At 46.5% G+C, this 25184-nt stretch overlaps 2 protein-coding genes across 7 annotated transcripts in view; one reads left to right on the forward strand and one right to left on the reverse strand.

Annotated features, from left to right (window-relative positions):
* Positions 1 to 11214: 11214 nt before the first annotated feature.
* On the reverse strand, positions 11215 to 20351 carry TSACC (TSSK6 activating cochaperone). 6 transcript variants are annotated; one of them, XM_033195510.1, is made up of 4 exons: positions 20191 to 20351; positions 19030 to 19187; positions 13785 to 13913; positions 11215 to 11431 (listed from the first exon to the last, which is right to left on the reverse strand). In XM_033195510.1, exons 2-4 carry the CDS (start codon positions 19061 to 19063, stop codon positions 11292 to 11294), a joined length of 303 nt encoding a protein of 100 aa, XP_033051401.1. In that variant the 5' UTR covers positions 19064 to 19187; positions 20191 to 20351; the 3' UTR covers positions 11215 to 11291. The 6 variants fall into 6 exon arrangements, with proteins under 6 accessions (XP_033051401.1, XP_033051398.1, XP_033051400.1 ...); XM_033195507.1 differs by having other exon boundaries at positions 11215 to 11442; XM_033195509.1 differs by having other exon boundaries at positions 19030 to 19086; positions 20191 to 20333.
* Positions 20338 to 25184, forward strand: part of CCT3 (chaperonin containing TCP1 subunit 3) — a 29829-nt gene continuing 24982 nt past the window's right edge. Inside the window, exons 1-4 of the mRNA XM_033195504.1 lie at positions 20338 to 20642; positions 23531 to 23592; positions 24493 to 24543; positions 24636 to 24698. Of these exons, the coding sequence (XP_033051395.1) occupies positions 20612 to 20642; positions 23531 to 23592; positions 24493 to 24543; positions 24636 to 24698 (207 nt within the window). The 5' untranslated portion in view covers positions 20338 to 20611. The remainder of the gene's footprint in view (positions 20643 to 23530; positions 23593 to 24492; positions 24544 to 24635; positions 24699 to 25184) is intronic.

Below are 25184 nucleotides of genomic sequence, written 5' to 3' on the forward strand. Positions count from 1 at the left end.
CCACCTCGCCCGGCTAGTTTTTTGTATTTTTAGTAGAGACGGGGTTTCACCGTGTTAGCCAGCATGGTCTCGATCTCCTGACCTCGTGATCCACCCGTCTCGGCCTCCCAAAGTGCTGGGATTACAGGCTTGAGCCACCGCGCCCGGCCAGGGTTTTTTTCCTTTTTCTTTTTTAGACCCTGTCTCACTCAGGCTGGAGTGTAGTGGTACCATCTCGGGTCACTGCAGCCCCGACCTCCTGGGCTCTGTTGATCCTGCCACCTCAGTCCCCCAAGTAGCTGGGACTACAGGGGTGTTCAGGGGTGCACCACCATGCCCAGTTAATTTTTCTTAAGACGGGGTTTCGCCATGTTGCCCAGGATGGTCTCAAACTCCTGGGTTCAAACAATCTGCCCACCTCGGCCTCCCAAAATGCTGAGATTACAGGCATAAGCCACAGCACCCTGCAGGTGTGCCATTTTTTATCTTTTATATTATATTGTTGTTATTGTATCTTTTCTATGTTTAGATACCCTTAGATACACAAATACCACTGTGTTACAATTGCCTACAGTATTAGGTACAGTAACATGCTGTACAGGTTTGTAGCCCAGGAGCAACAGGCTATACCATACAGCCAAGTATGTAGTAGGCCATGCCATCTAGGTTTGTGTAAGTACACTCTATGATGTTCACACAACAACGAAATTGCCTAACGACACATTTCTCAGACTGTATCCTCGTCATTAAACAAAGCATGACTGTACTTTGTTATGGCAGCCCAAGCTGACTATCAGAGGAGTCAAAGATGGTACCCAGGTGTTTGGCCTGAGCCACTGGTAGAATGGTGGTACCGTGTGCCAAGCTGGGGAGCACTGAGAGAAGAGCAGATCTGGGAGCCATCGGGTGTTCCATTTGAGATGTCAGGAGGCATCAGATACATGAGTCCAGAGTTCAGGAAAGAGGTCCAGGGTAGGGACAGAAATGTGGGTGTCGTCAAAACCTAGCACCGTGGTTCAAGCCTGTAATCCCAGCACTTTGGGAGGCCGAGGTGGGTGGCAGGAGTTCGAGACCAGCCTGGCCAAGATGGTGAAAGCCCATCTCTATTAAAGCTACAAAAATTAGCCAGGCATGGTGGCGCATGCCTGTAATCCCAGCTACTAGTGGGGCTGAGGCAGGAGGATAGCTCGAACCTGGGAGGCAGAGGTTGCAGTGAGCTGAGATCATGCCACTGCACTCCAGCCTGGACAACAGAGCAAGACTGTGTCTGGAAAAAAAAAAAAAAGAAGAAAGAAAGAAAAGAAAAGAAATGTGGAAATGTGGGCATCGTCAGTGTGGAGCTGGCATTTAGTCATGTTCTGGGTGAGGGCGGCTTGAAAGCAAGTAGAGAGAGAGGGACAGGAAAAGAGGGCGATCCCAATTGAGCTGGGAGGTCTAGGCTGCAGTGAGCTGTGGTTGCACGATGACAGCACTCCAACCTGGGTGATGCATCAAGACCCTGTCTCAAAAAAAAAGTGCTTTTGAACTGGTAAAATGCTGGTAGAATTTATCAAAACTATTGTTCACAAACCTACTTACCAAACAGATGAGAGTAATAAAGATGGCTCTGCAGAAGTGCTCTAGGAAAACATTTTCTGAGCAGTTCACATATGGCAACATGAGTTATGAGCTTAAAATCTTTAAATCCTAGTGATGAATTTGGGAGTAAAGTAGCAATGGCTTAAATCTCCCACAGCTTCTCCTAATCTTAAAGGATCCGTATAACATACCATATATGAAGATGCAGTGCAACTGAAAATACTCAGAAAATATTTCTGTTTCTTAAAGCATGCATACCAGCCACTAAAGAGGAAAGTAACTTCCAAATAGAAAGAAATTGCAAAGATAAGTTAGCCTCTTGCTGCTCTTGGGAGAAGAGACAGCCTGAGTGGAGAGTGAGCAATCTGGGAGAGGGGGAAGCCTGGGAAACAGCCAGCTCACCTTTCAGAGACAAAGAGACGGGCCATGCCTCTGCTGTGCCAATTCCAGGAAAATGCACTTCTAAAGACTTGGGTGAGCCTGTTGTCATGGAGACCACCAGATTGAAGGGCTGAGGGTCCAGCCCTGCCCTGGACAGGTGAGGCTTTTCACTCTTCCTGAAACACAGGGCACTTGGCCTCTGATGTCTTTCCCTTGGCTTGGCAACCCCTTTTTCCACTTGCCTCCAACTCATTCTCCAAGTCTCCTGCCCACCTTGGGGAACCTTTCCCCAACACCAACTCCTGTGCCCTCTCTCTGGGTATAGACTCCTTAAGTAGGAGCTTATGGTACAGTGGAAAGAGCATAGTTTTGGAGTCAAAAAAACTTGGATATCAATCTTGCTTCTGCTCAAACAAACTGGATGACCTTCAACTAATTACTTAACCTCTCTGGGCCTCAATCTCTGTTTATTAAAATGGGGATGCCACTATGAGGTTGACCAGGTGGTTGTGATTCTAAGATGCTGTGTATCCAGTACCCAAGACAGAATAAACAATGAACAGAGCTATTACTACTTTATTATTACATAGTATTGTAATGAATTGTTTATGTATCTTTTTGGGTAGACTATGAACCCCTCAAGGGCAAGGGCCCTGTCTCATTGACCTCAATCTAGTGCCCAGCACAATGCCAGATGGAAGTAGGTGCTCAGGGAGTATCTGTAGAATGCATGCATGAATGAAGCAACTGGTGAGGGGTGCAGAACCACACCATCAGTCCCCAGTTCTTCCATGATCATTTTACTTATTTATTTATTTAGAGACTGTGTCTTGCTCTGTCGCCCAGGCTGGAGTGCAATGGCATGAACTCGGCTCACTGCAACCTCCACCTCCCAGATTCAAGCCATTCTCCTGCCTCAGCCTCCCAAGTAGCTGGGATTACAGGTGCCCACTACCATACCCAGCCAATTTTTTTTTTTTTTTTTTTTTTGCATTTTTAGTAGAAACGTCGTTTAACCATGTTGGCCAGGCTGGTCTCGAACTCCTGACCTCGAGTGATCCACCTGCCTTGGCCTCCCAAAATGCTGGGATTACAGGAGTGAACCACCACGCCGGGCCCTCCATGATCATTTTAGAACGTCCCTTCTCCCTCTGATTCCTACAGATGCTGGAGAGCCAGCCCGAAGGTGTCGCTGGAAGCCTCGGTCAGCCTCCACTCCTCTTTGCAATTCAAGACACACACCACACACAAACCCACACTCCCCGAGACCTCACCCCCTCCAGCCACCAAACCCCTTCTGACAGAAGCAGGCAAGCCCATCTCCAGCGGGGAACTGAGAAGACCCCTTCCCAACTCAGCCTGTTCCTCCTTCCAGGTTGAAAGAGTCATTTTCCAGGCTCTGCACTTGTTCAGGCTGTTACCCACATGCTGCTTCCGCTAAAACAGAACTCCGCCTGCAAGGCGCACCTCAAATGTGATTCCCTTAGGAAACGACCCCTGCCTTTGGACTCCTTGCTGCATTTTCCCCCCGAATTAGAGCACAGGGCACCCCATTGGGATTTATACTTCCAACCCTTTCTCTGGACTGGGGGTGCCTTGAGGTGACACCCCCTCACCTCTGCCCCTCATACTGGGCATAGCATGGTCCCTATTTCCAATTCCTGAATGAAATATCTCCTTGAACGAAGTCGCAGCCTTGACTCCACCCAAGGGAAGCGTCCCCCAGTGTTGCTGGGGGTCCTACGCAGATTCCCTCCCACCGCCAGGGTCCTCCCCTGCCCTTCCCTGCTGGGCTCCTCCCCCTCCGGCTCTCACTGCCGGGCTCACCAGTTCTGAGCCAGCCCGCCACCTAGCGGCGGAGCGAAGTCCACGCCCTACTCTCTGTCGGCCAAACACCTCACCATAGGCTTTCAGCCTAATAGTTAATTCGGGTATAGAGAGCAGGGACCAGCGGCTGCAGCTCAGCCCACAGCCTGTGAGCTGGGGGAGGGAGCAGGGCAGGGAAGGGTACGTCCTCCCTCTCCAACACCACTGGTCGCCGAGGGGAAGGGGTGCCCCCCACTGCCTTGGCTGGGCTGTGCTCCCTGGCTGGCTGTTTCCTCTTAGCCTCCCTTTCTTCTCAGCCGGATTAATTTGTAAACAATATTATCCTTCCCACTTATCCGTTCAATAAGTATTTATCTATTTAAATATTTAATTTTGGGCAAGCAAGGCGGCTCATGCCTGTAACCCCACACTGTGGGAGGCCAAGTTGGGAGGATCACTTGAGGCCAAGAGTTTAAGACTAGCCTGGGGCCGGGCGCGGTGGCTCAAGCCTGTAATCCCAGCACTTTGGGAGGCCGAGGCGGGCGGATCACAAGGTCGGGAGATCGAGACCATCCTGGCTAACACGGTGAAACCCCGTCTCCGCTAAAAAATACAAAAAACTAGCCGGGCGAGGTGGCGGGCGCCTGTAGTCCCAGCTACTCGGGAGGCTGAGGCAGGAGAATGGCGTGAACCCGGGAGGCGGAGCTTGCAGTGAGCTGAGATCTGGCCACTGCACTCCAGCTTGGGTGACAGAGCGAGACTCCGTCTCAAAAAAAAAAAAAAAAAAGACTAGCCTGGGCAACATAGGGAGATCCTGTCTCTGTAAAAAAATGAAAAAAATTAGCCGAGCATAGTGGCACGTGCCTTTTAGTCCCAGCTACTCGGGAGGCTGAGGCTGGAGGATCATATGAGCCCAGGAGACTGAGGCTGAACTGAGCTGTGAACGCACCACTGCACTCCAGCCTGGGTGACAGAGTGAGACACTGTCTCAAATATGTATGTATTTAATTTTATTAGTCAAATAGGTAGCAAATGCTTAGAGTGACAGCTATGTGACAGGCACTGTTCTGTGCACTGGTTATACAGCAATGGAAAAAAAAAAACTGTCAAGAACGGGGGGAAAAACACTGATTATTTTTTCACTAGTGCGAAACTTTTTAAAAATTGTATTGTTTTAAGCAGGGCGTGGTGGCTCACGCCTGTAATCCCAGCACTTTGGGAGGCCGAGGCAGGTGGATCACGAGGTCAGGAGATCAAGACCATCCTGGCTAACATGGTGAAACCCTGGCTCTACTAAAAATACAAAAAATTAGCCGGGTGTGGTGGCGGGCGCCTGTAGTCTTAGCTGCTCGGGAGGCTGAGGCAGGTGAATGGCATGAACCCGGGAGGTGGAGCTTGCAGTGAGCCGAGATTGCGCCACTGCACTTGAGCCTGGGCGACAGAGCAAGCCTCCATCTCAAAAAAAAAAAAAAAATTGAATTGTTTTAAAATGTGTTACTAGTTGAAACTGGTAATTTGACTTTACACCAAACTCCTACCAAGTGGTTTGCAAATGTTAGAAGATGAAAAATCTGGGCCGGGCGCGGTGGCTCAAGCCTGTAATCCAGCACTTTGGGAGGCCGAGGCGGGCGGATCACAAGGTCGGGAGATCGAGACCATCCTGGCTAACACGGTGAAACCCCGTCTCCGCTAAAAAATACAAAAAACTAGCCGGGCGAGGTGGCGGGCGCCTGTAGTCCCAGCTACTCGGGAGGCTGAGGCAGGAGAATGGCGTGAACCCGGGAGGCGGAGCTTGCAGTGAGCTGAGATCTGGCCACTGCACTCCAGCTTGGGTGACAGAGCGAGACTCCGTCTCAAAAAAAAAAAAAAAGACTAGCCTGGGCAACATAGGGAGATCCTGTCTCTGTAAAAAAATGAAAAAAATTAGCCGAGCATAGTGGCACGTGCCTTTTAGTCCCAGCTACTCGGGAGGCTGAGGCTGGAGGATCATATGAGCCCAGGAGACTGAGGCTGAACTGAGCTGTGAACGCACCACTGCACTCCAGCCTGGGTGACAGAGTGAGACACTGTCTCAAATATGTATGTATTTAATTTTATTAGTCAAATAGGTAGCAAATGCTTAGAGTGACAGCTATGTGACAGGCACTGTTCTGTGCACTGGTTATACAGCAATGGAAAAAAAAAACTGTCAAGAACGGGGGGAAAAACACTGATTATTTTTTCACTAGTGCGAAACTTTTTAAAAATTGTATTGTTTTAAGCAGGGCGTGGTGGCTCACGCCTGTAATCCCAGCACTTTGGGAGGCCGAGGCAGGTGGATCACGAGGTCAGGAGATCAAGACCATCCTGGCTAACATGGTGAAACCCTGGCTCTACTAAAAAATACAAAAAATTAGCCGGGTGTGGTGGCGGGCGCCTGTAGTCTTAGCTGCTCGGGAGGCTGAGGCAGGTGAATGGCATGAACCGGGAGGTGGAGCTTGCAGTGAGCCGAGATTGCGCCACTGCACTTGAGCCTGGGCGACAGAGCAAGCCTCCATCTCAAAAAAAAAAAAAATTGAATTGTTTTAAAATGTGTTACTAGTTGAAACTGGTAATTTGACTTTACACCAAACTCCTACCAAGTGGTTTGCAAATGTTAGAAGATGAAAAATCTGGGCCGGGCGCGGTGGCTCAAGCCTGTAATCCCAGCACTTTGGGAGGCCGAGACAGGCGGATCACGAGGTCAGGAGATCGAGACCATCCTGGCTAACACGGTGAAACCCCGTCTCTACTAAAAAAATACAGAAAACTAGCCGGGCGAGGTGGCGGGCGCCTGTAGTCCCAGTTACTCGGGAGGCTGAGGCAGGAGAATGGCGTGGGCCCGGGAGGCGGAGCTTGCAGTGAGCTGAGATCCGGCCACTGCACTCCAGCCTGGACAACAGAGCAAGACTCCGTCTCAAAAAAAAAAAAAAAAAGAAAAATCTGGCAGGGTGCGGTGGCTCACGCTTGTAATCCCAGCACTTTGGGAGGCTGAGGTGGATGGATCATGAGGTCAGGAGTTCAAGACTGGCCTGGCCAACATGGTGAAACCCCATCTCTACTAAAAAATACAAAATTTAGCCAGCATGATGGCACACACCTGTAATCCCAGCTACTTGTGAGGCGGAGGCAGAAGAATCACTTGAACCCAGGAGGCGGAGGTTGCAGTGAGCCAAGATCAAGCCACTGCACTCCAGCCTGGGCGACAGAGCAAGACTGTCTCAAAAAAAAAAAAAAGAAGAAGAAGAAGAAGAAGAAGAAGAAGAAGAAGAAGAAGAAGAAGAAGAAGAAGAAGAAGAAGAAGAAAGAAGAAGAAGAAGAAGAAGAAGAAGAAGAAGAAGAAGAAAGAAAAATCGCATCGCCTGAGTTCCATATGCTTTAAAAAAAAAAAAGAAAAAAAAGGGCTGGCGTGGTGGCTCACGCCTATAATCGCAGCACTTTGCGGGGTCTGAGGAGGAAGGATCACCTGAGGTCAGGAGTTTGAGACCAGCCTGGCCAACATGGTGAAACCCTGTCTCTACTAAAAATATAAAAATTAGCTGGGTGTGGTGGCCCATGCCCGTTATCTCAGCTACTCTAGAGGCTGAGGTAGGAGAATCGCTTGAAACTGGGAGGTGGAGGTTGCAGTGAGCTGAGATCATGCCATTGCACTTCAGCCCAGGCAACAAGAGCAAAACTCTGTTTCAAATAGAAAATAAAAGAAGAAAGAAAAATCCCAGATCATGTTTCCAGTAAGGGAAGAGATGGGCTAGGTGTTGGAGCAGGACCCAACAGGATGTCTTGGGGAGGATGCTCCCTGGAGCATGCCTAGAGAACCCCTGCCAGCTTCCTGAATCTCCCCTTCCAAATTCCATTTCTCCCAAACTCTGAACACACCTGGATCTCTGGACTCAGTTAGCAGTGCTGCATCTGAGATGGGCAATAAACGGCAGGTTTGGATGAAAACTGCAGGAAGGTGTTAAAGGAACTGGGCTGCTTGATCTGGAGAAGAGGGGCCTAGGATGGGAGGGGGAGCAAAATTAGTCCCTGTCTTTCCTACGAAATTGGCTCACTAAGGGCTTGAAGAAAGATGTGAGTCACACCCAGGTCCAGGTATAGGAAGAGCCTTCTCACCCAGACCTGCTGCCCTGGGAGGTGGCTGGCCCTCCTGAGGCTAGGCTGATAGCCGGGTGACTCCTGGCAGGAGAATCATGGACCCCGAGGGGTAGGAAACCTAAAGCACACTCACCAGAACCCCTGGGTAACATTTTATTCTACTTGCTTTTTTACATAACTATACATCTATCCATTAATCCATTTTATTCTTGTATATATTTCAGAGTGAATTGCAGATGTCAGTATACTTCACCCCTAAGACCTTCTGTATGAGTAACATTAAGTACAGTTCAGTATTTGTTCACAGTTTTTTAAGGTAAAATTTATATCCAGTAGGCCTGGTGCAGTGGCTCACACCTGTAATCCCAACACTTTGGGAGGCTGAGGCAGGCGGATCACATGAGGCCAGGAGTTCAAGACTAGCCTGGTCAACATGGCAAAACTCCGTCTCTACTGAAAATAGAAAAATTAGCCAGGCATGGTGGAGGGCACCTGTAATCCCAGCTACTCAGGTGGCTGAGGCATAAGAATTGCTTGAACCCGGGAGGCAGATGTAGGAGTGGAGATTGCACCACTGCACTCCAGCCTGGGCGACAGAGACCTTGTCTCAAATAAAAAGTGTATATCCAGTGAAATGCACAAATCTTAAGGGTACCGTTTGATGAATTTTTATAAATGCATAAACCTGTATAACCCAAGCCACTATATCAAAATATAAAACCATCAACCTATAGTTTCCTATGCCCCTTCTGTCAATCCCTATTCCCACTCCTCCCACAATGGCCACCACTGTTTTTAGTTTTATCTACCATATATTAATATTGCCTATACTAGAACTTCAAATAAATGGAATGGTACGATGTGTATTCTTTTTTTTTTGAGATGAAGTCTCGCTCTTGTCCCCCAGGCTGGAGTGCAATGGCATGATCTCGGCTCACTGCAACCTCTGCCTCTCGGGTTCAAGCAATTCTCTTGCCTCAGCCTCCCACGTAGCTGGGATTACAGGTGCCTGCCACCATGCCCAGCTAATTTTTGTATTTTTGGTAGAGACAGGGTTTCACCATGTTAGCCAGGCTGGTCTTGAACTCCTGACCTCAGGTGATCCACCCGCCTCGGCCTCCCAAAGGGCTGGGATTACAGGCATGAGCCACCATGCCTGGCCAATTTGTGCCCGGTCAATGTGTATTCTTTTGTGTAAGACTCCTTTCACTCAACGTAATGTTTTTGAGATACTTTCATACTGTTGCCTTTATGAGTCCTTTGTTCTATTTTATTGCTCAGTAGTGTTCAATTGCATGAATTTAAGTTTATTCTAACCTTTTTATCATTATGAAATGTCTCTATTTGTGACAGTACAGTTTGTCTTAAAGTTTACTCTATATTCTCTGATATTAATATAGCCATTCCAGTATTCTCTGATTACCCTTGGCCTACTGTATCTTTTTCCATCCATTTACTTTCACCTAAATGTCTTTATATTTAAAGTATGTCTCTAATCAGACTGACTCCTGAGGGTTTTTTTTTTTTTTTCACAATTTTAGCAAGATTTGATAGCCTCTTTTTACCAAACAGGGTAAGATATTCTAGGCTTATCTTGTATTTTTTTTCCTGCCTGAGACCTGAAAACAGTCATTTCTTCAGGATCCTGCCTTCATTTCTTGAAAAAAGTGGTATTTAGAGACTATAATCTGCGTGCTAGGGGTATCATTGCTACCAAGTTAATCACTGTTTGAAGGCCTTTTCAGTGAGCGTGACTTTTTGGCAGGGTCTAATTTTTCTGCATGTGATGTCCAATTGTTCCAATACTATTTGTTGAAAAGACTATCCCTTCTCCTTTGGATTGTCTTTGCTCCTTTGTCAAAGATCAGTTGTCTATATTTGTGTGAATTTTTTCAAGAGCTGTCTATTCTGTTCCATTGGTATATGCCTATTCTTCCATCAGGACCACACTGTCTTGATTAGTGTAGCTTTATATTAAGTCTTGAAGTTGGGTAGCATCAGTCCTTTCAACTTTCATTCTCCCTCCACATCAAAATGTTTTGCCCGTAGTGTTTCTACTATCTTATGTGTGTCTCATCGCAACCTGGAAGCTGACAATGGCTTTCCAGACTTTTTTTTTTTTTTTTTTTTTTTGAGAGGGAGTCTCACTCTGTTGCCCAGGCTGGAGTGCAGTGGCACAATCTCAGTTCACTGCAGCCTCCACCTCCTGGGTTCAAGTGATTTTCCTGCCTTAGTCCTTAGCCCCCAGAGTAGCTGGGATTACAAGTGCGTGCCACTACGCTTGGATAATTTTTGTATTTTTTAGTAGAGACAGGGTTTCACCATGTTGGCCAGGCTTGTCTGTAACTCCTGACCTCAAGTGATCTGCCTGCCTCAGCCTCCCAAAGTGCTGGGAATACAAGTGTGAGCCACTGCACCCAGCCACTCTCCAGACTTTCTAAAAGCTGCCATCAGAATAATTCTGCAGGAAAAGCTGACTTGCCTCAGCTCCTTTACATTCTACTGCACACTCTATATTCTGGGGGAAAAAACTCTTCCCCTTATTTATGATGACTTATTCTCCTACTGATATGGTTTGGATATTTGTCCCCACCAAATCTCATATTGAAACGTAATCTCCAGTGTTAGAGGTGCGGCCTGGTGGGAGGTGTTTGGATCACAGGGATGGATCCCTCATGAATGTCTTAGCACCATCCCCTTGGTGATGATTGAGTTCTTACTCTAAGTTCACATAAGATCTGCTTGGTTAAAAGTGTGTGGTACTTCTCTTTCTCCCTCACTCTCTTGCTCCTTCTCTTGCTATGTGACATGCTGCTTATCTTTGCCTGATGCAAAGCTCCCTGAGGCTCTCATCAGAAGCAGATGTGGCACACACAGCCTATAGAACCAAACCATGAGCCAAAATGAACATATTTTCTCTACAAATCACCCAACTTTAGGTATTTATTTATAGCAACGCAAGAATGGACTAATACATCTACCTCTAGGTCTTTGTCCAAGCTTCCCAACTGATATGGACCTACCTGACTTCATCTGTCCATGCCACCCAACCCCTCCCTTCTTCAAGTGGCATCATAAAGCCACATTCTCCATCAAGATTCTAAAATTGGTCCAGTTGTATCCTAGTAACCTCCAATGTTATTTCTTAACCTCCATCCCCTTTCAGAACACCACTACATTTTGCAATGAATTGTCTGCCTCGTTAGACAGTAATTCCCCCAAACTCCTTTGTACAATGCTTTGAACTCAATGAGCACTTATTATGAACCTGTGAACAAATTAACCATACGTAGAATACATATACCCAGATTCCAACAAGGGTTTACTGGGAAGACAGAGGAAAAAAAACACAGTAACTTTGTTCCACAATTCATTTACTGAATGGGGGCAGGTGATTTAACAATGGATTAGGAGATAAGGCTGGGAGAGAAGAGTTATTGCTTCCCCTCCCAGGAGCCAGTTGTGTCACGGATGCCTGTAAATGTTCCAAAATAGCCATCTGTTGTTGGGCGAGCTGGGTCTGAAGCTGGAGGTTGGCATACATACATTCCAGGAGTCCTAGGCATTCCTTGGGCTTGTGATCAACTCCAGAAGGAAAAGCAATGGAGGTGCAAGGAAACAAAGGAGAGAGATTTGGTAATTGTACTGAGGTTGGAAGGACCGTAATAAAATGACCTCTCCAATCTTTCCAGACACAACCCAACCCAGAACATACCTTTGCCCAGCTGTCACCTCCCAGTGAGGCATACCTGGCTATCCTATTTTAATTTGAAATCAATCATTGGAACTTATTACCCCTCTCCCTTGTTTTACTTTTCCCATAATATTTATGGTCATATTGCATATTTTATAATTACTTAATTTTTGTCTAAGTTCCCCTTCTAGAATGTAAGCTCCAGGAAGGCAAGGATTTTTATCTGATTTATTCACTACTTTAACCCAGCACCCAGAAAAATGCCCGGCGTATAACAAATATTTGATAAGTGAATGAAATGGTCTGGGAGGGAGGCCTAACTTCCCTAGAGCTCATGGGATACCTCAGCCTCCTCTGTTACCTGACATAGTGTCTCACTGACCTGAAGTTCCCTAACTTCAACCATTCTTGCTGCATCGGTCCATTCTTTTTTTTTTTTGGAGACGGAGTTTCACTTGTCACCCAGGTTGGAGTACAATGGTACGATCTCGGCTCATTGCAACCTCCACCTCCTGGGTTCAAGCAATTCTCCTGCCTCAACTTTCTGAGTAGCTGGGATTACAGGCAGGTGCCACCATGCCCAGATAATTTTTGTATTTTTAGTAGAGACAGGGTTTCACCATGTTGGCCAGGCTGGTCTCAAACTCCTGACCTCAGGTGATCTGCCCGCCTCGGCCTCCCAAAGTGCTGGGATTACAGGCAAGAGCCACCGTGCCCCGCCAGTCCATTCTTTTTTTTTTTTCTGACATGGAGTTTCACTCTTGTTGCCCAGGCTGGAGTGCAATGGCCCAGTCTTGGCTCACTGCAACCTCCGCCTCCCGGGTTCAAGCGATTCTCCTGCCTCAGCCTCCTGAGTAACTGAGATTTCAGGCATCTGCCACCACACCCGGCTAATTTTTGTATTTTTAGTAGAGATGAGGTTTCACCATGTCGGTCAGGCTGGTCTCGAACTCCTGACCTCAGGCAATCCGCCTGCCTCGGCCTCCCAAAGTGCTGGGATTACAGGCGTGAGCCATTGTGCCCAGCTACTTTTTCTAATATTTTAAACTACACTATACACAGCCAGTTAACTTTGGTAATTATATTATCTGCTGTTTGTATTTTTATCAGTCTTGACTTCTTTGTTGGACTCTGAGATCCTCAAAAACAGGGTTTATGACTGTCTAGTTAGTGCCCTGTTTGGTTCCCCATAGCTATGCCAAATACCCACTGACCTCCCCAGGGGAAGATGAATGATGAAAATTCAAAAAACCTGAGACCGAGCTAATAGTTTCCTTCTCTGGCCACCGTTATTTAAAATTTTACCTTCCCAAGTGAACAGGGGTAAACCTGGCCATCTTTTAACTAAAATTACCAATAAGCAATGAAAGGTTCACTTCAGGCCGGGCGCGGTGGCTCAAGCCTGTAATCCCAGCACTTTGGGAGGCCGAGACGGGCGGATCACGAGGTCAGGAGATCGAGACCATCCTGGCTAACACGGTGAAACCCCGTCTCTACTAAAAATACAAAAAAACTAGCTGGGCGAGGTGGCGGGCGCCTGTAGTCCCAGCTGCTCGGGAGGCTGAGGCAGGAGAATGGCGTGAACCCGGGAGGCGGAGCTTGCAGTGAGCTGAGATCCGGCCACTGCACTCCAGTCCGGGCGACAGAGCGAGACACCGCCTCAAAAAAAAAAAAAGAAAGGTTCACTTCACTCCTGCCTAGTCTATCAAAGGTGCTAACAAGCAAGGAAACAATACAAGTTGGTAGAACTGGGATGATAATGAAATCAATGAAACTAAATAATCAACAAGCTACCATGGAAAAATCTATAGGTGCCTAACATAGATTTGGCTCTTGATCAATAGGTGACAGCTCAAGCCACCTCCTCCATGCAACCTCCCCCTGCTGAGTCCATTAGAAAACCCTCCCTGGCCGGGCGCCGTGGCTCAAGCCTGTAATCCCAGCACTTTGGGAGGCCAAGACGGGCGGATCACGAGGTCAGGAGATCGAGACCATCCTGGCTAACATGGTGAAACCCCGTCTCTACTAAAAAATACAAAAAAAAAAAACTAGCCGGGTGAGGTGGCCGGCGCCTGTAGTCCCAGCTACTCGGGAGGCTGAGGCAGGAGAATGGCGTAAACCCGGGAGGCGGAGCTTGCAGTGAGCTGAGATCCGGCCACTGCGCGACAGAGCGAGACTCCGTCTCAACAAAAAAAAAAAAAAAAAAGAAAGAAAACCCTCCCTACATACTTACTTGAGGGCAGCTTTGTTGTCTGGATGTTCAGAAAAGTGGCTGGTGGGGAACTTGCTTGAAGATTAATATAGCTGGGGGAGGGTTTTGCTCTACAAAGAGGCACAGCATTAGCTTCCTCTTTGGCTGGAACTAAATCAGAGGTAACTAAATCAGAGCTCATTCCAACAAGGGACGGCCATTCTAATTAGATCCCTGCTCCTGGTCCATGAAAGCAGGTGCCCAGGCCCTGCTTTGAATATGTTACATATCAGAAAGACACATAAGACAAAAAGGAAATCATAATAGGATTAAGAGAAACCAAGCAGGAGTGGGATAAGCTAAAATCTAATTTGTTTACAAGTTCTTACTGATACACACTACATGCTTGTGACTGTACTAAATCCTAGCGAGTACATGAGATAATGTTAAGACGTGGTTTCTTAGATGCTTATTATCTAGTTAGGAAGACAAATCGCAGGTGAAACAGTGATCTAACAAGACGAGGACATGAACAATGAGTCTGACAGTCTGGGGTGAAAATAAAAGCCTTTTATCTGTTAGTTATACTATGTGATTACATGTAAAAGTGAATGTTTTTTAAAAGGGAGAAGAGATCAATATGAGTAGTGAGAGAACTCTACCTGCCTTCTGGTAGAGGGTATTCACTAAATCTTAAAAACTTGAGAAGTGGCTGGGCACGGTGGCTCACGCTTGTAATCCCAGCACTTTGGGAGGCCGAGGCGGGCAGATCACCTGAGGTCAGGAGTTCAAAAAGTAGCCTGACCAACATGGTAAAACTCCATCTCTCCTAAAAATACAAAATTAGCCAGGCGTGGTGGTGGGTGCCTATAATCCCAGCTACTTGGGAGGCTGAGGCAGGAGAATTGCTTGAACCCGGGAGGGAGAGATTGCAGCGAGCCAAGACGCCACTGCACTCCAGCCTGGGCAACAAGAGTGAAATTCCTTCTCAAACAAAACAAAACAACAACAACAAAAAGCTTGAGAAGCCAGGCTATACTGGTAAGACCACAATCAAGCCCCTCTCCCTAACAAGGATTGGCCTGTGACCCAATACAGGCCAATCATGGTATTCCCATCCCCCTTGGCAACTGTGACTGTGCCAAGGGAGTAGGCACATGAAGTAAGTTGGGCCAGAGTCATTCCTTGGGATCAATATATGGATTTCGTGTCTAAGAAATTTACTTTCGGCCGGGCGCAGTGGCTCAAGCCTGTAATCCCAGCACTTTGGGAGGCCGAGACGGGCGGATCACGAGGTCAGGAGATCAAGACCACCCTGGCTAACACGGTGAAACCCCGTTTCTACTAAAAACTACAAAAAGCTAGCCGGGCGAGGTGGCGGGCGCCTGTAGTCCCAGCTACTCTGGAGGCTGAGGCAGGAGAATGGCGTAAACCCAGGAGGTGGAGCTTGCAGTGAGCTGAGATCCGGCCACTGCACTGCAGCCTGGGCAACAGAGCGAGACTCCGTCTCAAAAAAAAAGAAAGAAAGAAAGAAATTTACTTTCTTCTGATCTCCTATTCTGAGAAAATGTATGGTTGGGCCCAGTGAAAGCTATTTGGCTAGTAAACCATGAGAAGTGGATAAAAGCAAGAGATCAGAGACAAGAAAAAGCATAGGAGATAAATGGATACACAGACACCAAGAGGCACTGAATCCCCAGTTTCAGTCCCTGAGGCCCTGGTTTTTGCCACTCTTCTTCCCATTATTCTGTGAGCTACTTCAGCATCTCTCCCAACTGCACAACCCCTGAATTGCCTTTTTGACTTAAAGAAGTTTGAGTAAAACTCAACTCTCATATTAACATAATCACATCTGGACATACTGAATCTGAGGTGAGAGTAGGAAATCCCAATAGAAGTGTCTAGAAAAACAGCCAGAGAGCTGGCACCGGAGCTCAAGTGAAAGGTCAAACTGCCAGGCCAGCCCCAAAAAGAGGATAAAGAAGCTGCAAAAATACATTAGCTCTCCAAGCTAAAAAACAGAGAGACAAAAACTGAACCTTCGAGGAACTCCTCCTCAAGAGTCTAAAAGATGAAAAGGAAGTGGCAAAGTAGACAAGGGCAATGGATGGAAAGTCAGACAGCTGGAACTAGGTAAGAGTTAAAAAGGCAAGACAGTAAGGAGACAATAATTCACTGTTATAATGAAATCAAGAAGGACGGAAAAACAATTCATTTTCATTCACACACATAAGAGATAGCTAAGTGCCTGCTATGTGTCAGTCACTGTGGATACCACATTTTGCTAAACAGAAGTGGTCACTACTCTGCTGGAACTGACAGTCTTGCTGTGCAGACAGTCATTAGGTGATCAAGCACACACACCATTACACTTCAGTAAGTGCTATGAAAGCAACTGACCTAGTCTGTAGAGCTGAAAAACATGTCCTGAGGAAGTGGTATCTCAGCTGGGATCTGAAGGATAAAGAAGGGCCTCTTCATAAAAAACAAGCCTGGTGGCAGAAGTGTGAAAAGTAGGTTGTATGAAGAAAGATGTCTTATTCTTGTTCTTTACTCAGAGGGCAACAGAAGGAATGGCCTGGTAAGAGGAAGAAGTGCTTATATGTGGGTGCCAGGGTGAGATGCTTTCTGTCTGGAAGGTCACTGAGCCTATGAAAACTGAAATCTGTTCTCTGTCAGTCACTCTTGGTGAGGAAAATATGTTTTATTGGTTTTGGTATTTTTCTTTTGCACTGGGTTACTGGGTTTGTGGATTTTCCAAGCTCTACTGGTAGGTCATCCATCTTCTTTTCCCTCCTGCTCCAGAGTCATCAGCTCATTTGACAGTTTGTGCAGAATGTGGTAAGGAGACAGAAGCTGAAACTTAGGTCTCAAGATTCTTCTCAATAATGTGTTAATTTCCATGTAAAATAATGTTAATTCCCATGCAAATGCACTTCAAAATAATTTGAGTCCTTCCTAGACATATAAGAATGCATTTTGGTTTTTTTGGAGACAGAGTCTTGCTCTGTCGCCCAGGGTGGAGTGCAGTGGTGTGATCTCGGCTCACTGCAAGCTCTGCCTCCCAGGTTCATGCCATTCTCCTACCTCAGCCTCCCAAGTAGCTGAGACTACAGGTGCCCGCCACAACGCCCGGCTAATTTTTTGTATTTTTAGTAGAAACGGGGTTTCACCATGTTAGCCAGGATGGTCTCAATCTCCTGACCTCGTGATCTGCCCGCCTCAGCCTTCCAAAGTGCTGGGATTACAGGCGAGAGCCACTGTGCCCAGCCGAGAATGCATTTTATACTGGGTTATAAGGTTTGAAGAATGCTTTACATATTTTTACACAAGGTGGCATGAGAAATTAAAAATTGTTTTTAATTTTAAAAAGAGAGACTGCTCTACATACACTCTATACTAAAGGAGCTGTATTTCTGACAACATAAAACAGAGGATGAGGGTGGAGAGGCCAAAGGAGGCAGAACAGAGGATATGATAATAAAAGGTGCTTTACATACATTCTCTTACATGTTTCTCACAATGACCCTTAAAGTAGAGTCGTGGATACCACAGTCTGCTAAACAGATGTGGTCACTACTCTCCTGGAACTGATAGTCTTGCAGTGTAGACAGTCATTAGGTGATCAAGCACACACACTATTACATTTCAGTAAGTGCTATGAGAGTCTTGTGGAACTGGGGAACATGACCTGAGGAATGTAGATAAAGTAGGTAGCTTTACCTACATTTTACTTGAGGAAACTTAAGTCAGGAAATTTGCTCAAGATTCCACAGTTAATATGTGCGAATGAATAATGTTTTTTTAGTTAGGCCTAGCTTTATACCCTTAGCCCATCCCTTAGTAGCAGTAAATTTAAATGTTTCAATTGGTTGTGGGGTTAACAGTATTTTCTAGTAGAATTGTGAGCATTAATTAAGTTGTAAACTGGCTGGGCGCAATGGCTCACGTCTGTAATCCCAGGACTTTGGGAGGCCAAAGTGGGTGGATCACCTGAGGCCAGGAGTTCAAGACCTGGCATAACCCCATCTGTACTAAAAATACAAAAATTAGCCAGGCGTGGCAGCATACACCTGTAATCCCAGCTACTTGGGTGGCTGAGGCACAAGAATCAATTGAATCTAGGAGGCAGAGGTTGCAGTGATCCTAAGTAGGTAAACTGCTTAAGAGGGTCTGGCAAGGCTGGGCGCGGTGGCTCAAGCCTGTAATCCCAGCACTTTGGGAGGCCGAGACGGGTGGATCACGAGGTCAGGAGATCGAGACCATCATGGCTAACACGGTGAAACCCCGTCTCTACTAAAAAAAAAAAAAAATACAAAAAAACTAGCCAGGCGAGGTGGCGGGCGCCTGTAGTCCCAGCTACTCGGGAGGCTGAGGCAGGAGAATGGCATGAACCCGGGAGGCGGAGCTGGCAGTGAGCTGAGATCTGGCCACTGCACTTCAGCCTGGGTGACAGAGCGAGACTCTGTCTCAAAAAAAAACAAAAACAAAAACAAAAAAAAGAGGGTCTGGCAAATAGCAGCTGGAATTAAATCTGGTCCTGTAGACTCCAAAGTCATGCTCTTTACCACTGCACTACATACTCTGTGAAAAGAGCTAGTTAATTTATGTCCAAGCTGGGGCCGGGCGCAGTGGCTCATGCCTGTAATCCCAGCACTTTGGGAGGCCAAGGCAGGCAGATCACCTGAGGTCGGGAGTTGGAAACCAGCCTGACCAACATGGAGAAACCCCATCTCTACTAAAAATACAAAATTAGCTGGGCGTGGGGGCACATGCCTGTAATCCCAGCTACTCGGGAGGCTGAGGCAGGAGAATTGCTTGAACCCGGGAGGCGGAGGTTGCAGTGAGCCAAGATCATGCCACTGCACTCCAGCCTGGGCAACAAGAGCAAAACTCCGTATTAAAAAAAAAAAAAATTATGTCCAAGCTATGGAATAGTAGGTCTTTCAGATAATGTATCCCACCTATAGTTAAGTGGATAGGCTCTGGAGTCAGAAGGCCTCAGGCATTTTCCTGGCCACCAATGGAATTGTCCCACTACAACTCAGTATCTGTTCACTCTAGCTAACACCATGTCTTCTAAGATCCTGTACACAGTCTTGTTCTAAGTAGTAAGAGAAGATACAAAGGAAGAATAATAAATCCATTTAACAAATAATTACTGAGCATCTACTATTTAACAGATCCAGTTCTAGGTTCTGGGAATACAGCAATGCTCCCATTTAATGGGGAATGCAAAGGAGGTCTTGCTTTTTAAGGGAGGGGAAGCAGGGCCTCCAACACACACCTTTTCTGTTAGGATGACTAGTGTGCTGCTCCATCTGAACACCAACAGGTGTGGTGCCTGGGAAAGAATCATATCATCAGATGATCAACAATCCATGCTAGTATTTTCACTATGACAATTTCCTAAGTTATCTCCAGCAGATCTCAGGCTGTTCCAGTCTGCGGAGGAAAAAGTAGGAAACTCTATTTCATGGCCAAACGCGTGACTGTTCTCCTTCGCTAGTTTGGACAACAGCTATTTCTATACCAGTGCTTCCTTTTTTTTCTGGACAAAATAGTAATTTAACCAAAGCCAAAACTTAAACCTCTCTGATGAACGCGCAATTACTTTCCGTGTTCTCACCATGTTTAATTTCCACGGTATGATGAGTCCTTCTCCTATCCCGAATGGTAATTTTAAAACTCTGGCTCCCCATCATCTCTAACTAAGACTGAGGACAGCAGGAGAGGAATGGATGTGGGGAAATAAAATCTCAAAGCACCACAGGGAATACTTTTTTTTTTTTTTTTTGAGATGAAGTCTCACTCTGTCGCCAGGCTAAAGTGCAGTGCCGCGATCTAGGCTCACTGCAACGTCCATGGTTCAAGCGATTCTCCTGCCTCAGCCCCCCGAGTAGCTGGGATTATAGGCGCGCGCCACCACGCCCGGCTAATTTTTGTATTTTTATTAGAGTCGGAGTTTCACCATATCGGCCACGCTGGTCTCGAACTCCTGACCTCAGGTGACCCACCCGCCTCGGCCTCCCAAAGTGCTGGGATTACAGGCGTGAGCCACAGCGCCCGGCGGAAATACTTGGAAAAATATTTTAGATAGGATAACTTAAGGAAACGTAAGCCATCACCCTCCGGTACTGCTCATAGCCTCACTGAAAGCATTTCCTAAGAAGGGAAAAGTCCACATACAGCCATTAGTCCAGATGCGATAAACCACAACTCCCAGTGTGCCCGGAAAAAGGCTGCCCAGTACGGCACTGTAAGACTACAACTCCCACTTCACCCAGGGCCAAGTCGGCCAGGTCTTCCCCCATCTGCTGGCGGGAGTCCCGCCTCTCTAGTCCACCTATTGCTAAGGCTAGAACAAAACAGTGGAAACTGTCAAGCCTTTCTTAGCCTTCACGGTCGGATAGGAGCCAAGTCGCGATACACAGTTTAACGACCTCACCTGCGGTGTTAACCGAAAGCCGCAACCCCAGCACCCAACCCTATAGTTGACACACATGCGTAGTGGTGTGCCGGCCAACTGCCAGAGCCTTGGCGCCTGCGCCGACGTTCGCGCTGCACGCGGCCGGGCGCGGCCACCCTATTGCGCAAGCGCCTGTGCCCTGCCAGTGCCTTCATCGTGCTCTCTCTGCCTAACTTGTCTGGTCGTTCTTGCGTAGAGGGCGGGACTCAGGATGTCAATTGGTCGGTTTTTGTGCCGATCAATGAGATGGGTGCGGTGATTGGTGACTACCTTGAGAGTAGCGGGTTAAGGTGTAAGCCCTGAGGAGGCAGCGTTTTCTGGGTTTCTGTCTGGTTCTCTCTCTCCAGAAGATTCTGCCGGTTCCCCCAGCTCTGGGTACCCGGCTCTGCATCGCGCCGCCATGATGGGCCATCGTCCCGTACTCGTGCTCAGTGAGTTCTGGGGATGCCAGGAAAGGGACCCCCTTTTCACCCTTCTCTGTCCATGGTTTTCTGCGTTGCCTCAGCTCCGTCCCGCCCTGACCCGGCCCCTGAGCCTTCCAGTCATCATCTTCATTTTGGAAGCCCGGTGTCCCGCTTTCCTTTCTTCCCTTAACCTGTTCGCTTCTCTTCACAAACTCAAACTGACCTTTTTCTCGCCGAGCCTCTTTTCTTGACGTGTGCTCGTCTTGGGAAGCTCTTTCCCACTCCGCGTTCTGTCCCTCAGTCCCCACGCTTCCCCCGCCGCTGCACCCTTTCTAGCCTGATTGTCGCTGTATAGCTGCATGAATAATGTTTTTTGTTTTTCAGTTAGGTCTAGCTTTATATCCTTGGCCCATCCCTTAGTAGCGGTCATTTAAATGTTTCAATCTGTATTACGGAGTTAATAGTATTTCCTAGTAGAATTGTGAGAATTAAATGAGATAAGTGGGCAGACTGCTTGAAGAGGGTCTGGTGAATAGATAATATCCTTGGTCACTTTACATTTATTTTCAGTAAAAGTCGCTTGAACAGCAACCCTGTTCCTGAAGTAACCGTACTTGCTTCACTGATCATAGATTGTAATCGTTCCCTCGGTGTCCCCGGCGTTGTAATCTTTCCCACTCACCAGTTGGATTTTCCCAGATTTCTCGACTGGTCACCTTTTCCCTTTGGAAGATCCCTTATTTTTTTTTCTTTCTGTTTTTTGCGGCAGAGTCTCGCTCTGTCACCCAGGCTGGGGTGCAGTGGCGCGATCTCTGTTCACTGCATCCTCTGTCTCCCAGGTTCAAGCATTTCTCCTGCCTCAGCCTCCCGAGTAGCTGCGAGTACAGGCGCGCGCCACCACGCCAGACTAATTTTTGTGTTTTTGGTAGAACTGGAGTTTCACCATGTTGGCCAGGCTGGTCTCCAACTCCTGAGCTCAGGTGATCCGCCCACCTCAGCCTCCCAAAGTGCTGGGATTACAGGCGTAAGCCACCTCGCCTGGTCCCTTATTTTTTCTAATGAGCACCGCCTCCCTTGTCTTCCTTTGATATGTTTCCATTCTGTGTGTAACTTCTGTACCTCATCTGCAGAGCCTGACTAGCCATCTCCCCTCCCTTACTGTCTTCTGTATACTGAATGCCTTTCAGAGTTTTTATTCATTATCTCTGTACCTGGGAAATAACTTTTTTTTTTTTTTTTTTTTTTGAGGCGGAGTCTCGCTCTGTCGCCCGGGCTGGAGTGCAGTGGCGCAATCTCGGCTCACTGCAAGCTCCGCCTCCCGGGTTCACGCCATTCTCCTGCCTCAGCCTCCCAAGTAGCTGGGACTACAGGCGCCCGCCACCTCGCCCGGCTAGTTTTTTGTATTTTTAGTAGAGACGGGGTTTCACCATGTTAGCCAGGATGGTCTCGATCTCCTGACCTCGTGATCCGCCCGTCTCGGCCTCCCAAAGTGCTGGGATTACAGGCTTGAGCCACCGCGCCCGGCCTGGAAATAACTTTTAAGGAAAAAAATAAAATAAAACAACGCTATTTTGAAAAAAAAAAAAAAAAAAGAGGTTGGGCGCAGTGGCTCATGCCTGTGATCCCAGCACTTTCGGAGGCCGAGGCGGGCGGATCATAAGGTCAGGAGATGAGACCATCTTGGCTAACTCAGTGAAACCCCGTCTCTACTAAAAATACAAAAAATTAGCCGGGCGTAGTGGCGGGCGCCTGTAGTCCCAGCTACTCGGAGGCTGAGGCAGGAGAATGGCGTGAACCCGGGAGGCGGAGCTTGCAGTGAGCCGAGATCCCGCCACTGCACTCCAGCCTGGGCGACAGAGACTCCATCTCAAAAACAAACAAACAAACAAGCAAACAAACAAAAAACCTTCTTTCTGATGGATTGTAGGTCCATGAGGGTTTTTGGTTACAGCTCCCTGAGATAGATGTAAATCCTAAGCATTGTGGGTGTTTTGGTTTGATGGAACTGGATTGAAAGATTTACAGACTTAAATTGTAAGGGAATGTAATTTAGAGAGAGGAAGGAAATAAACATTATGTTGGTTTGGTTGTAACCACTGGCTTGTCTCCACTGGGATGACCTGGGGGTGAGTGGTGTATTTGCAAAGCTCCTTTCAGATCTGCATTAATCTCTGGCATTAGTTGGCTGTGACCAATTAGGCTCCCAGTTAAAGTATGTAGTCAGTTCTTAGTGGTGGTAAATGGGTTACTGAGGCCTTCTTATTACATCCAGTTATGAGGTGACTATATAATTTATCTTGCATACTGTTGAGTGTGTTCTAAACAGTATGCTGTGGGGGCACTATCACTAATTATGTTGGACCTGTTAGAGTATGATCCCCCTATCCAACCAGAAAATGTGAATCCCCAAACTCTTTCCCTGCTTACATAAAGCAATGAATGGTCATTTCTTAGGGTCACCAGCCCTTTGAGAATCTGATAATAGCTGTGGATCCTCTTTCCGGGGAAAAAAAAAAAAAATTGCAGTATCTCTCATTTTCTAAACATAATCTCAGGAAGTTCACTATCCCATTAAGGCCCATTCATGGATCTCAGGTTATGAATCCCTGCTGTAAATATATGAATATCTGGTTAGAAGGTAAGTATTAACCAGGATTCCAAAGTTATTTCTTAATATATCAAGGGTTGAAATACAGAAGGAGGTAAACAGCCATAGGGACATATGTTTACAAGTTTTTGAGATATGGTTGACATGTAATAAACTGCACTTATTTAAAGTGTAGAGTTTGATAAGCTTTGCTCTGTGGATACACCATGAAACCTGCATTCTTATTTTTCAAAGACTAGGAAATAAATAGCTTGTGTACAATGGGGCAGTCCTGGGCTGTTGACTGTTGTGTTTTTATCTATTTTAGGCCAGAACACAAAGCGTGAATCTGGAAGAAAAGTTCAATCTGGAAACATCAATGCTGCCAAGGTCACAAATCTTTTAAGTGTTTATGGTAGTTTGCCTCCAGCTATCTTCCCTGGTATTTGGTCATAGCCGTGTGTCCTGTACATCTAGACTTTATAGAGTGAGCAAATAGAGGAAAAGTTGACCTCTTCTTTCAGAACATTTTCCTGATGATGGTAGGGGAAAGGAAGCCCTCCCCTTCTGAGTTAGGACTGATAATCTTCTCATATTGTGCATTATTCTGTTGCTGTGTATTGTTTTATAGTATTCTATTTGTGTTTGTCTCCCATACTAAACTGAGTTACTTGAACAGAGGTACTTTATTAATTCCCTTTTGTATTCCTAGTGCCCACCGTAGATCTTGAATAGATATTTGGTAAATGTCTTTTGAATGAAATAGTGAAGTAGCCTTATATCTGATTTAGGATGGTGTAGAGGCCACTGTCATGGAAAGAAATACTAAGACATGGACTTCTAGTAATTAGGACTGCTGGGAAACAGAAGCTCTGGGAGCCATTTCCCCCTTACTCTTGTGAAAAGTCATTTCTGTATCCATCCTGAAAGCATTCCCGAGGGGAGAAAAACAACAGAGCTAGCCACATGTATTTAAAGTGGCGTGCTGTGTCTGAAGTGATTGCTAACCATGCTTTTGGGGTATCATTAAAAACACTGACTCTGGCTGGGCGCAGTGGCTCATGCCTGTAATCCTAACACTGTGGGAGGCCGAAGTGGGTGGATCACTTGGGCCCAGGAGTTTGAGACCAGCCTGAAAAACATAGTGAGACCCCGTATCTAAAAATAAAATGAAATTAAAATAAAATAAAACACTGGCTCTGTGGGTTATGTCCCTTTCCCCTATTACTCCAACATTCTCACACTGTCCTCTGATTTGTGCTTGCATGTTTTATGTTCCCTTTGCATTAGACTATTGCAGATATCATCCGCACGTGTTTGGGACCCAAGTCCATGATGAAGGTAGGCTTATCTCTTCCTAAAACTCTTAGACTACAATTTTTTTCTTCCTGTTATCTAGGACACTTTAAATATACCTTTTGCTTTCATCTTAGATGCTTTTGGACCCAATGGGAGGCATTGTGATGACCAACGATGGCAATGCCATTCTTCGAGAGGTGTGTTTTGTTTCTGTTTTTTTCTTTTTTTCTTTCTGACAGTTCTATAAACATAAGGGACCTATTAAGATACAGGCTCTGATTAGTTTTTTTAGGGCTGCTATAACAGATTACCAGAAACTGGTTGGCTTCAACAACATTTTTATTAACAACAAATTTATTATCTTATAGAATGAAGCTAGAAGTCTGAAATAAAAGCGTCAGCAGGGCCATGCTCCTTCTGAAGTCTCGGGAAGATCCCCACTTTTCTTCTTGCTTCTGATGGTTGCTGGCTTTCCTTGGCATGAACTTGGTCTGCCTCAGTCTTCATATTATTCTCCTTGTGTGTCTCTTACACAAGGACACTGGTGATTGGACTTGGAGCCCGCCCTAATTCAGAATGACCGTATCTAACTTGGTTACATCTGCAAAAACCCTATTTTAAAATAAAGTAAAATTCACAAGTTCTGGGAGTTATGACTTCAACATATCTTTTTTTTTTTTTCT

Source organism: Trachypithecus francoisi, unplaced genomic scaffold, assembly GCF_009764315.1.
Source record: "Trachypithecus francoisi isolate TF-2019V2 unplaced genomic scaffold, Tfra_2.0 Lachesis_group5, whole genome shotgun sequence".
Lineage (NCBI taxonomy): Eukaryota > Metazoa > Chordata > Mammalia > Primates > Cercopithecidae > Trachypithecus > Trachypithecus francoisi.